Below are 12,602 nucleotides of genomic sequence, written 5' to 3' on the forward strand. Positions count from 1 at the left end.
CGGGAGGTCAGGAACTTTCCATCTCTCTCCTCTGCTGGGGGATGGGGTGGGGGGAGGGGCCGGCGCGTGGGAAGGAAGTGGCCTCGGGAGCCACCATCAGGCCATGCTGCGAGGTTGCTCAACCCCGGCATTGGCTCCGCCTCCCACGCTGACCTTAGAAATGGCCGAGTCCCGTTTGAGGTGGGGCGCACTGCCCACCTCCAGGTCATGTGAGGCTCCCAGCAGGAGGGACCCTGAGCCAGCACGAGCCCCGCGGGGGACCCCAGACCCCATTCTGCGTCTCTTCTCTCCCCACCCCTCTGCCCTCACCCCTACCTGGTCACCACGCCTTGCCGAGTCTGCCTCGTCTGGAGCTGCTGCCCCTCACCCTTCCATGTCCCCACTGCCATGGCCCCATTCAGGGTCCCACCTCAATCCCTGCCACCTCTCGGTTGTCACTGTTCCTGGGCGCGTGGGGCCTGCACCCTGATACCAGTCCGGCCCCTGGTGTGCGCTGAGCAGAGCCGCAGGCCCCTGCAGTGGCTGCTTCCTCCCTCGCTGTCCGCACCGCCTCCCCTCCCCTCCCCTGCACTAGCACTCACCCACTCAGTCCCGTACCCGGGCTCCGTCCCTCAGCCCGTGCCCTGCTGGACACACTTTGGAGGCCCCTCTGGAAGCAGGCAGAGGTTCAAGGAGGGCTGGAGACAGGCAGGGAAGGGACCAGGGTGGGGAAGGCTTTGCGAGGGTGCCATGTGGACACAGGAGGGGGGGGGGTGTGTCACAGTGCGCTGGGAGCCCCAGGAACAGTGCAGTTGGCGCGGCCCCAGCCGAAGGGAGGTGTGGCTGCTGTCCTGCGGGAGCCCCAGGACTGGAGACGCTGCGCCGGCAGAGCCGCTGAGGCAGGCGTGGAGCGAGGCCGCGGAGGGGTCCGGCGACCTAAGGCAGCCAGGTGGGAGGGTGGACGAAGCCGGTAGCCACGGAGGCCGGGCACCACAGCCTGTGAATCGGTGCACGGATGAACCCACTTGCCGGGCACACAAGCCCCAGTGTGGACAGAGAAACTGCGCCGTGGGGAGTGCTCCCATCTCCTCTCGCCGTGCCCGGTGCAGGTCCTGCGCCTAGTTCCCGGCCGGGTCCCTGCTAGCGTGCCTCCTGGGAGGCAGTCGGCGAGGGCTCACAGGCTGGGGGCCTGCCACCCCGCTGGCAGACTCGAGGTCTGGCTTCGGCCTGGTCCAGCTCTGGCTGCTGAAGACTGGGGGAGTGAACAGCAGCTGGAACTTCCCGTTGCTCTGCCTCTCAAATACACACACATAAATGAACAAACGAGACCGCGCACGCACCGACCCAGGCCTGGAAGGAGTGCTGGGTGCTGCCCCGGAGAGGCGTCGCTGCCATCGGAGGCCGTGGACAGACGGGACAGACGTACCCCTTCAGAAAACACCTGTTTATTACGATAAGCTGTGGCGTACATGGGTGCTCGGAACAGCTCGAAGCTGGTAACGCGTTCCCCGCCTACGGCGTACACATGGAGGCGGGACTGTGCCGCGGTGACAGTGACAGAGTGGCGGACAGCTCGGAAGATCACGGTCATCTAACAGGTTTACACTGGCGATCGGGAAGACAGAGGAGCTAGTGGGAGCCGGGAGGCGCGTGGGGAGGCCCAGGCCAGTGGGTTCACCGAGTGTCCCCCAGCACTCGCTCTCCGAGCCCCAGCGCCAGCCAGGAACTGAGGCAGAGCCTGGGGTCGTGCTGGGAGGGGGGGAGGTGGCCATCTGCTCATCCCCCATCTCAGCCGGGGGCCTGGGGGGGTCGTGCCACTGCTGATGCAGGCAGCATCTCTCCCCAGTGGGTCCGCGTCGCCTCGGGGATGCTGGGAAGGTGCCGTGTTCGCATCAGGGCTTTGGCCTGGTGACCCAGGTAGAGAGGGCCTGCGCCCTCCACTCCCATCCAGAAGCCAAGCCTTCTGCGGCCGTATTCCCTTCAGAACCCCAGCTGCTCAGCAGCTCTGAGGCCAGCCTGGGGCCCTCCCGGTCCCGAAGGCTGGATTCAGGGCGCTCACGGTTTGCTCAGGACAGGGTACAGGGCATAGCTCCGGGGGCCCTGCCCGAGGCGTGCCACCGCAGCCCCCTGCCCACTTACAGAGGAAGGCAGCCGTTCTGGGTTCAGACCGTGGGGTTTGCTACTGGGGGTTCTTCAAGCACACGCGTCGCCATGACAGGTTTTGCACGTCTGTAAGGGCTGTCCTGCCCTAGTGCACGATGTCTAGTGTAGGAACAGCTGTTGCTGTCCTGTGCTTCTGGGGAGGCGGCACGGGGACCGGGGGTGGCCCGCACTGTCCCAGCTGGGGGTAGGGGTGGCAGATCTGACTGCAGGGGCCCCTCAGGGTCTGTGGTGGGGTCCCGGTTCTCCTCCGCCGAGAGCAGGCACATCCCTGTGGAGGCCTGGCACGGTGGGGCTCCCCACATTCTCAGAGCTCTGTCTTCCCAAGAAGCCAGAGTTACGAGGTGGGGCTGGGGACCTGCTGCAGCACCTGGGCCTCTCTGTGCCATGCAGGGCTGGCCTTTTGTGAGGAGCAGGGACAAGGGAACCCCCATGCATGGCCTCCGGCAGGCGGGCCAGCTCCTGACCCCAGTCTCTTCCTTTTCTGGGCACCCAGACCCAGTCCAGAGAAGAGCAGGCCATGGAGGGGACAGAATCCACGCCCCCAACGCCCAGCCTCTGCGGCAGGGTTGGGCCCCCGGGTTGCGTCACGGGCCGTGGGGTTTGCCAGCACCCAGCAGCCGTCCCCTCACCCCCAGCCAGGGCCACATTTGCGCTCTCATGAGGCTCCTGAGGTAACAGCAAGGCCCCTTGGAAAGGTGGAAGTGGGCCTGCACTGGGCCGTGGGCCCCGTTTATTGCTGGCGCTGAGTGAGGCCAAGGGCGGGGCCAGGGCGGGGCGGGCACCTGAGTAGGGCAGGTCAGGCAGGGGCCTTATCTGGGAAAGGCTGGCCAGTGCCAGCCATGGTCTTGGGCGAGGACCGCTCGGCACATCCTGTTGTGGCCAGGGATGGGCTGGGTCCCTGCGAGTGCTCCGTGCTGCCTGGGCAGGGCGGCCTGGACAGCCACTGGGATGGATGATTCCCTCTTCCTGCCACTAGAGGGAGCTGTGCTGCCAGCACTGAGACCCTGGGCACTGTCCTGCGGGGCTGGGACTGCCCCTGCTCTCAAGTCCCCCCAGGCTCAGGGGCACTGGGCTGTCTCCCGCTCAGGGGCTCCCTTCCAGTTCCCCTTGCTCCCACCCCCGGGCCCACCAAAGCAGTGTCTGCTTCTGAATATACATTCTGTATCAGGCGCAGTGCAATCCCCCAGCAGCAGGGGGCGTTAGTCACGCCGGCGCTGGGTTAGTTACGCAGTGCAACATGGGCAACCCAAGTCCCCCACAGGAGTGCGAGGGCTGGGGAAGGGGGTGCCAGGCTTCCTGCCTGCCTCCATCTCTGGGCTCAACCTCACCCCCCACCCCAAAGCGGGGCTTCAGGCTCCAAGAGCCCACTGTTTGCTGCTCATCTCCAGAAGTGCGGCCTCCAGGGGCACACAGGCACCTGGGGGAACTGGCCTGGATGCGGATGGCGGCCACCTTGTCACATGGCCGCAAGCAGGCCACAGGGCCAGGCCAGTCTGGGTCGGAGCTGGGAGGGGGCAGGGCAGGTCTCAGTGCGGCCAAGCCTACCATCCCAGGAATCCCAGGGAAGCTGGTGGGACTGGGAGAGGCGGGCCGAGGCTCATGGTTCAGCCATCCCTTCGGCCACGTGGCCTGGGACCCCTTCTCTTTTTTGCATAAAGTGCCTGCCCCCTGGCAGCCTTAGGGTGACAGAAACGTATTTCTTGGTTAAAAAAAAAAATCCAATTGAGCTAGTGATTCCTCCAATTGGTGGTGGTTGTGTCATGTTCCGTGTGAGTGTGTGTGCGTGTGTGGAAGCCACATCTGAGAAGCCAGCTCTGCCCTCCCTCCGCCTGCCCCCCCAGACCGTGAGCCGGTCACCTGGCCAGGGCGCTCAGGGCGCGGAGCCGGTCCCGGCCGCAGCTGTCCTTTGAGAGACCCACATGTTTATTTCGTGGAAGACGGAGTTGGTGACTTCAGGAAGCTCTTTGTGGAGAACGTGGTAGGCACCTTCGTAAATCTGCAGTTAGAGGAGACACAGGCAATCAGCTTCCCCCCATCGGAAAATGGGGCAGGTGGGGGCCCCAGCGCCGCTCCCACACCCCAAGGACTCGGCACAGGCCGACATCACGCGAGCCCCACGGCCTTGATCGGCTGAGGTCTGAACGAACCGCAGTGTTCCGGCTTGTTCCAGAACCTCCCCGGACCCCCCAGCTCTGGCCAGACACCAGCCGTTCCTGGGCTTCCGGCTCCAGAGCAGTCTTGTAGGGGTGTTCCTTTCCTAGTCTTCCGTGGGGGGCTCAGCCCCTCCCAAGCCACTGTCCCTCCCTGCGGTCCATGGAGATCGTCTGTGGCAGGGTCTCCAAGAGCTCCAAGTGCCACAGCAGGGGCCCCGGAGCGCTCAGGTTTGCACTTCTCGGCCTCTCTCCTCATGGCTCAGTCCCACCTCCCTCCTGGAAACAGGGCTTCTGTGGCCAGGCGCTCCCCTGCCCGCAGCTCCTTCAGCACAGGTGCACAGCGCCCCCGACCTCCGTGGCTGGCCTGCACCGAGCGCTCAGCCACGGCCTTCTCTCTCCTCCTCACTCCCTGTCACCTCGCTCGTCCTGTGGCTCTGAAAGCCATGCGCGGGTGGAGGACTCTGGGACCCTGCTGCGCCGTGGGCCGCCTCTGCGTTTGTAACAGTGCCAGGGGCCACTGAGCACGGAGCCCTCGAGCTGCTGCTCCCCTGCCCGGGGTGGGCTGCCTCAGACCCCCAGGCTCATCCTCCCTTGCTCTGATCCCACCTTCCTCATCTCCCTCCAGGCCGGGCCTGCGCCCTTGGCCTTGGTGCGGACACCAGCCTCCACACTGGCCTCCCTGCTCCCACTGGGGCCCCAGGCCCCGGCCTCCGTGGGCTGCTCTTCGATGCCAAGATGGCCCGGGCCTCGGGCCCTGCCCTGCGTCTGGAATGTTCGTCCACTGTCACCTCTCAGGCCCCCGTGTCCCCTTGGCCCCTCCCTTCTGCTCGAATTCCTTCACCAGAGGCCATCCACTCCTCTTTCCTGTCCAGCCCACTAGGCTCGGCGGAAGGGAGGCCTTGGCACAAAGTGAAAGCCCACTGCATACCTGACTTACAGAAGCAGTGGCTGAGTGGCAGGGAGAATGACAGGGGCCAGGGGATCGCTCTGGGAGGGGCAGCAGGGCGGCACGCAGCGGGTGGGGGTGCAAGGGTGCACGGGGCTTGTGTGCGGCTCCAACAAGGCCCGTCCCTCTGGATCCCAGACCACGTCAGTGATCTCAGGGCCCCTCCGAGTGCGTCCCTTGCTGCCTCTGTCTACCGACCCCAAGGCCCAGTCCTGACCCCCTGCCCAAGGCCCTGGACTTGAGGGCGAGCACCTGCAGATCCCCTGGCCCAGGAGGCTCTGCCGGGCCCCACAGGTGAGGCGGCTCGGCCAGGCCCCCTCCCCGGAGCTTCCTCTGCTCAGCGCCCCGCGGTGGGTCCTGTCCCTGAGCGTCTTCCTTCTCTCTGCACTCACACATGGGAAGCCCTCACCAGACGGCTCAAGCGCTCTCAGACTTGGCCGATGCCCCAGCCCCTTGCTTATCCGTCGCCCGGCCGGTGCTGGCCGGTGGCCGTGCGGCCACTCACCTTGAGCGTCTTGTCCTGGCTCTTGGCCGACTCCATGAGCAGGTAGGCCCCTTTGCTGTCACACAGGCGGTCGGCGGAGCCCTGGAGCAGCAGGAAGGGCAGGGTCAGCTTGGGCAGGGCCCGCTCCACCCGCGACACGGCGTTGAGCAGCTGGATGCCGAAGCACACTTTGAGCCCAGCGCGGCAGATGAGCGGATCCGCGTTGTACAGGTCCACCTGCAGGGGAGGGGGAGGGCGAGTGTCCTGTCAGTGCCCCACCCCCACCCCTTGGGAGCTCTGCCTCACTCCCCTGCCGGTCTCCATGGGGACCCCATGCTCCGGGGGATGCTTGCGTCCCATGGAACCCACACATTTCCGCCTGCAACCCCCAGTAACGTCAATACAGTAACTTGTAATGCCCCATGCTAGGTAAATGCGGGGTATGGGGTTGCTCGACTGTGTCACCTGGGGACTGGTGACAAGGACCAAGGTGCACATTCAGAACACAAGTCACCACCCACCGTGTGTGTTCAGTTGCTGCCATTGGAGGACAGGGACTCCCAGGAGCCGAAGGGCCCACTGCTCCTTCCCCTGTCTGCCTGGGGGAAGATGGTGAGAAACCACTGGGGGCCCGGCCGGGACCTGCCTGCTGGGATTCAAGCCAAGGGCCGGCCTGGGCTGTGGTCAGGGGGTGGACCCCGAGGCTGGGCCCTCGACGCCAACCCCCAGCTCTGAACCTGGCCTTGCCTTCCTTGGAGCCACGCTGGCACCCGGTCACGGCTTCCTTGGGCCTCCCTCCTCCTGCCTCCCATGGCTGAGCTGCATAGCCCACAGAACATGGCTAAGACATTTCTAGACAGTTCTCAGGCCCTTATGGGTACGTCCCTCACCCTTGCCCGAGGGTTTTTGGGGAGGGCCTGGGGACAGCAGGGATCATGGCGTCCACTGGACTGACTCAGATCCTCCCAGGGCAGGGGCTCCCCCCCCACCGAGCCTCACAGAATATTCCAGATCCCCGCTGGCAGGAGACAGGCTGTCCTGCAGCCACCCCTGCCATCCCTGGATGCCTTCCCAGGCAAGGGACTAAGCTCCGCCGACCAGAGCATTTGTGAGAGCCCCACGAGGCGGATTAGCCACTTCCTGCAGCTGAGCTGGCGTGAACCGCAGGGCCAGGCCATCTGTCCGGCGGGCTGAGGACACGACACTGCCAGGGCAGTGTGTGGGCAGTCCAGGGCCAGCCGGCCAGGGACCGGGGGCGGGCCGAGTCTGGATACCAACAGCGCGGCAGCACCACCTACCAGGCTCGCTCCCTGTGCCCGCTCCGTGCCGGGGCCCCCTGAGTAACCCAGGCGAGGACAGCGAGCTCTCCTACGCCTTTCCTACATGCACAGCACGGAGCGCTTTCTGTGTCACAGCCCACCGACCTTGTCCCCCTGCCCTCACCCAGGTGAGGAGGCTGAGGCATGGAGAGGCGGAACGAGCCGTCACTCGTCACCCCAACTTGTTGTTTCCCCCTTTAGGACCCTGGATGTTTACTGGAGTGCTCCACCACTCAATAAAGACTACATTTCCCAGCCTTCCTTGCAGCTACCTGCAGTCACATGATCACATCTGGCCAATCGGAAGTGAGCATTCTGGGTGGGGCTTTCCCCCTCCCCTCTGTTAGATTATGAGCTGGGCCGCACTGTTGCCCTGATATAAGAACTGTCAGCCAGAAGGCAAAGCCCTGTAATGGCTTTGGCTGCTGTGTAGGGCTCAGTCCCAGCAGGCTGGCTGGTTCCCGGGGCCGACGGCGCCCTGTCTCCCCCAGGGCTCCCGGGAGACTGCACACACAGGGGCAGGCCCTGCGGCTGTGTGCTGTAACCACCTCCTCCTCCCTGGAGCGGCCTGAAGCTCTGCCCGGCTGACCCCAACGCCCCAGGCAGCCCGGCCCCTCGGGGACTGCGCTGGGGTTTAACTGCTCTGGTGGCCCAGCAGCTTCCAGCTCTTGGCCTCGTTCTCCACGTCCCCATCACGCAGGTCCTGTTTACACAGCGGTCTATTCTGGGCCCGGGGAAGGAGCCAGCAGATGTGTGGAGCAAAGAGCAGGTCCCTGATGCAAGCCACAGGGAGGCGGGGGCAGGAAGGAAGAGGGGGCCACGTGGGCAAACGCACGCTCCTGGGGGCCCACACTCGCCCTTCAGCTCTCGTCCACAGAGCGGCCCGCTGTTTCCCAAACGCCAGGAATGTGTCCTGCTCTGCCTGCACCTCCCAGACCAAGCCCAGGCTAGACCACTGACTGGCAAAGTGAGCCCGCTCAAAGCCACAGATCCTGGAAGTCAGTCCTCAAAGCTGACCTCGGTTCACACAGAAATGAACCCACCTGTGGTTGCCAGGACTAGGGAGGCGATGGGGGTGAGAGAGGTGGGGGTGAGAGAGGAGGCGGTGGGGGTGAGAAAGGTGGGGGTGAGAGAGGTGTGGGTGAGAGAGGAGGGGGTGAGAGAGGAGGGGGTGAGAGGTGGGGGTGAGAGAGGTGGGGGTGACGAGCATACATGGGGAGGGAAGTGCTCCGTGGCCTGTGTCGATGGCCGGACCCTGGCTGGGATACCATCCTGCAGCCGTGCGAGACTTGACTGCTGGGGGAACCAGCTCTTGGGGTACACAGACACTCTCCACGTTATTCCCCCCAGCTGCACATGAGCCACGATGATCCCACACACAGCTAATGAAAAATCAGGAGCAGGGACCCCACTGTCCCCCTGTGTCGTCTGGACCACCAGTCTCCCACCCACTGAGGACAGAGCCCATGGGGGACACAGCCTCAAGCAGCAGCCCGGCCGATCATCCGGAAGTGACCGCGTCCTTGCTCTGGGTAACTGGAGTCTGGGGAACGTGGAGTCTTGTTCCACCCTGCAGCTTCCTGGGCCTCAGTTTCCCCACGGAGGAGACCACCGAGGCCCCTCTTGGGTTTCCAGTTGCACAACCTGTGACTCCCAGCCCGGCCCCGTGCGTGCGTTAGCGACTCACCGGCACGGCCCCTGCTGCCCGGGGCTCTCTGCGAGGCTGCTCTTGACAGCCAGGGCCCCGCACGTCAGCCGGGGCTTCTGCGTGTCGAACGCTGCCCTCAAACTCAATTCCCCAACTGCTGGCTGAGCCAAGGCAGGCACGGCCTGTCCCATTCACCTCCCTGACCTGCTAATTTTCAAAAACCTGCTCCAGGAAGAGATGCAGGACCGCCTGGTCATTAGAGTCTTGCTAACGAACTGCCCGCTGAGCCCGGAGCTCCGTGAGCGCTGGGTGCATGGCCTCATCGCCCACTTGCCCCTTTAACCTTCTCAGGAAGTCTGTGATGTGAGCCCTGTTGCTACCAACACTGCTCTCCATGGGGCGAGAGGGGACTGACCCCACCCCACACAGCAGGCCAGGCCCACAGCCACCACGAGGACCGACGTGCGCCAGCTCCTCCGCGAGCACCCTAGCCCTATTGTGCTGCGTTTTGCCCAGAGAGCAGGGCCCCGGCGCTTGCCAGAGAAGATGGGCGTGGGCCTGGCAGGTGTCTCCATGGGCCTTTCAGGGTACCTGGGGGGCGTGCTAGAGTCCACCACCCTTCACAGCCAGCTACAGGGGGCCTGGGAGCCCGTCTGGGCAGAGACCCGTGTGCTCCCTGACTGCACCCTCACTGCACCCCAGCCATCTCACATCCTGCGGTGCCCCTCACTTGGGTTCTTCTGCCCCTCCTCCCCCCTGGCTGCACGGTCCCCCCAGGGACCCCACCTCCCTCCTCCACTGTTTAGATCTCTCTTAACCCAGCCGCTTCCAACACAGGGAAACCGGACACTGCCTCTGGCAGCAGGCACGGCTCCACCCACTGACACCTGTGAAACCCAGAAACCCTGGGACCCTTTGTCTGAAAAAGCAGGAGACGCCCCCTTCCGCGTGCGGGCTGCGTCTCCCACCTCCAAGGGCTCTTCTGACCCTTTGCTCCCGTTCTAATTCACGCCGCCTGCTCCTCTTTCAGTTCCCGGCTGGGACTTGAGAGGAGGAGGGGAGGGCCCCCCACCCCCAGGCTGCCCCCCGTGGCCCTGAGCCCGGGCCCAGGCTGGTCAGCATGTCTGTCCCCCGCACTCTGTCCATCCTGCTCCCGGCCAGGCCCTAGGAGGCCCCGAGTAAGCCGTGAACGCGCCTCCCACCCCCTCGCCCTGCTCCTCCAGCCCAGATGCCCCTCGGCCTGCACAGCCCTGCCTCAGCTGCCTGTGGAGCCTATCCTGCCCCTGCTTCACCCTCCCAGGGGCCTCCTCCTGGTGACCGCCCCCTCTTCCCTCCGTGCTGATGGCGTCGCTGGCTCCCCGGGACCTCTTCCCTTCTGCAGGGCCCAGGCAAAGCCCTTCCCCCTGCTACTGCTGACCGGCGCCCAGCCCCTCTTAAACAAGCCCCGTCTCATAGCTGGGGCAACAGCTCCCATCCACCAGCGCCCCCCTCCCCCGACACACTGAAGACCCGAGGCCCAGCAAGACCACCTGTCACTTCCAAATGCATAAGGAGGCACGAGGGGGCGAGCTGGACTCATACACTGGGCTATTCCACCCAGCAGTGCATACACAGGAAGGCAATGGCCGTGGCTCAAGTACTTGGGTCCCTGCTGCCCACATGGGAGACCTGGCACCCCCAGCCATCTCTCTGTGTCTACCTCCCTCACACCCGCTCTCTGGCTCCCTGCAGGCCCAGTGCTCCTGGACTCCCCTGCCTACCTGATCCTCAGCTGTGTCCCTTGGAGACCTAGAGACCCTGACCCACAGAGCCTCCTTCCTCCGTGCCGCCTCGGCTAAGCAGCGGCAGGGGCCAGGCGGCCCAATTTCAAGACGCAGCCAGAGTCCCACAGGGCACAGAAAGCCAGGAACGGCCCAGCTGCCTGAGCCACTCCACCTCCCGTTGTCTTAGCGATTTCTGCCTTCTGAGACAAGAGGGGGAACCGAGGCAGAAGGGTGTCCAAACTGATTGAATTAGGAGGATTCTGGCGTCTCCCTTGTGCCCAGGGTTGCCTTCCAACCACGAGCTGCAAGCCTGCGGGGACCCTGGCCCACCCACAGAGCAGGGCTGGAGACCACTTCCACATATTCCCAGGAGGACCCCAGGCAAGTCCTCTCCCCCTCTGGGCAGTTTGCTCATCTGCAGTATGGGCCTCTTTTCTCTAGTACCACTGTCCCAAAGGACCCCCCCCCCCACCCCTCAGTCTGAGTCCCTGTGAGGCCGATGCCACCTCCTTTCCTAGGCAAGTAACCCAGGTCTAGACAAGCACCCAGTAAGCATCGCTCTGAGATTTCCTGTTGGAAACAGGCTGCTCAGGCAGGGCGCTGGTGCCCTTGTCTCCGGCTGGGGAGAGCCTGTGTAGGAATGAAACCAAGCCAGCGCACGTGGGAGCTGGGACAGACGGGCGGTGAGCAGGACGCGGACCCCCTGGATCCAGCCACGCCTGAAGCCTCCTGTTTTGGTTACTAGTAAATCCCTCCCTCCTTTCGCTTCAACTGCTCTGACTTGGGTTTCTGTCGCTTACAACCCCTAGAGTCGGGGCTGACACAGCGTCCTCCGGTTAGCAGCTCTGCGTGCCCGGGACACAGTTCACGCCCCACGACCATCCCTCTCCGTACCCCACCCGAAGCCGGCGCTGTCTGTGCCTTCCCTGTACTGCCACCACGTCCCACAGCCTCAGGAAACGGACAGAACACACAGGACAGAGCCCAGGCTCCGGTCTCTCCCCGGGGCTGCTGCCCTCCCCAGCCCACCGGCCCGGAAGCGCCCAGGGTTCCAGGCAGATTCTCACCTCCGTCTTGTTCCGGGAGAGCACGCTGGAGTCAATGGGCCCCAGGGACAGGTTTGGCAGCACGAGGTTGAGCACCTTCGCTGCAAGGACCTAGCCAGGAAGCGAAAATGAGAGTTGTGAGTCCGCCCAGCAGCCGTGGGAAGGTGGGCAGAGCAGCGCCCCAGCCGACGGTCAGCCGGGCTCCTCGCCCCAGACCCGGCACCCCGGGAGGCTGCCTTCCGACTCAGCCTCCCCCGTCTGGCTCGGCTCCCCGGGGCGGGGCGGGGCAGGGGAGATGTGCCCTGTGTCTGTTCCTCACCTGCTTAGAGGTGTGCGTGCCGCCCTGTGATCACGCACTGGAAGTCATTTCCAGTCACATGCAGGAGCTTCTAGGCTGAGCTCTAGGACCCAGGAGCTAAACCTAAACCTGTCCCTAGCTCTAACCTCTACCCGAGCCCTCGCCCTAACCAAAACCCTAACAGCCGCCCTCACCCTAACCCCAGCCATGACCTTATCCTGAACCCAACGCTGGGGCTACTGAAAACACAGCAGGGCAGGGTGCCTGGCCCAGGGGTGCAGGGTGCCTGGCCCAGGGGTGCAGGGTGCCTTGGCAACAGGCAGAGTCAGCGGCCTGACCAGGAGAGTGTGGTGGAGGGGAGAGGCTTGGATTTGACACCGGGCTCTGTCGCCTGGGGAATGGCTGAGCCTCTGTGTCCTTGGCCGCCATGGGGGACCTCGGCGCCTCCCCGGAGGACCCTGGGGACAGGTCGTGATGCCCCAGGCAAAGGCCCTGGCATGCGGGGGACGCTGAGCACATGGGCGCTGAACTTGAATCCGATGCTGGTTCAGACCTTCCCGCCCCTCCCCCACGTCTCCTTCTGCATCACACGTTTTCCGGGGAGACGCAGAGCCCGGATCTCACACGTACGTCTGCCTTCAGAAATGGGCTGTCTTCATTTCTACAGCGTGTGCACACACTTGAGGGAGGTGGGGGGGGTGCTATTTCAAAAGTGAGCCTCGAAACCACAGCCGGAATTAGAACTACGAGAAAGTGGCAGGCAGGGAGCTGGGGCAGGGGCACCGACGGTCCCCGGAGGACCA

General features: G+C 64.6%; 1 protein-coding gene across 7 annotated transcripts in view; it reads right to left on the reverse strand.

The window, feature by feature from the left end:
• Positions 1-1,408: 1,408 nt before the first annotated feature.
• The window catches only part of MGLL (monoglyceride lipase), a 95,391-nt gene continuing 84,197 nt past the window's right edge, over positions 1,409-12,602 (reverse strand). For all 7 annotated transcript variants that reach the window (XM_051852608.3, XM_089305602.1, XM_051852607.3 and 4 more), the window contains 3 exons: positions 11,523-11,612; positions 5,747-5,962; positions 1,409-4,138 (listed from right to left, as the gene is read on the reverse strand). In XM_051852608.3, coding sequence (XP_051708568.3) covers positions 4,013-4,138; positions 5,747-5,962; positions 11,523-11,612 — 432 coding nt within the window. In that variant the 3' untranslated portion in view covers positions 1,409-4,012. The remainder of the gene's footprint in view (positions 4,139-5,746; positions 5,963-11,522; positions 11,613-12,602) is intronic.

The sequence above is a fragment of the Oryctolagus cuniculus genome, chromosome 10 (genome assembly GCF_051225735.1).
Source record: "Oryctolagus cuniculus isolate XC-2025 breed Fujian yellow rabbit chromosome 10, ASM5122573v1, whole genome shotgun sequence".
NCBI classification, from domain to species: Eukaryota; Metazoa; Chordata; class Mammalia; order Lagomorpha; family Leporidae; genus Oryctolagus; species Oryctolagus cuniculus.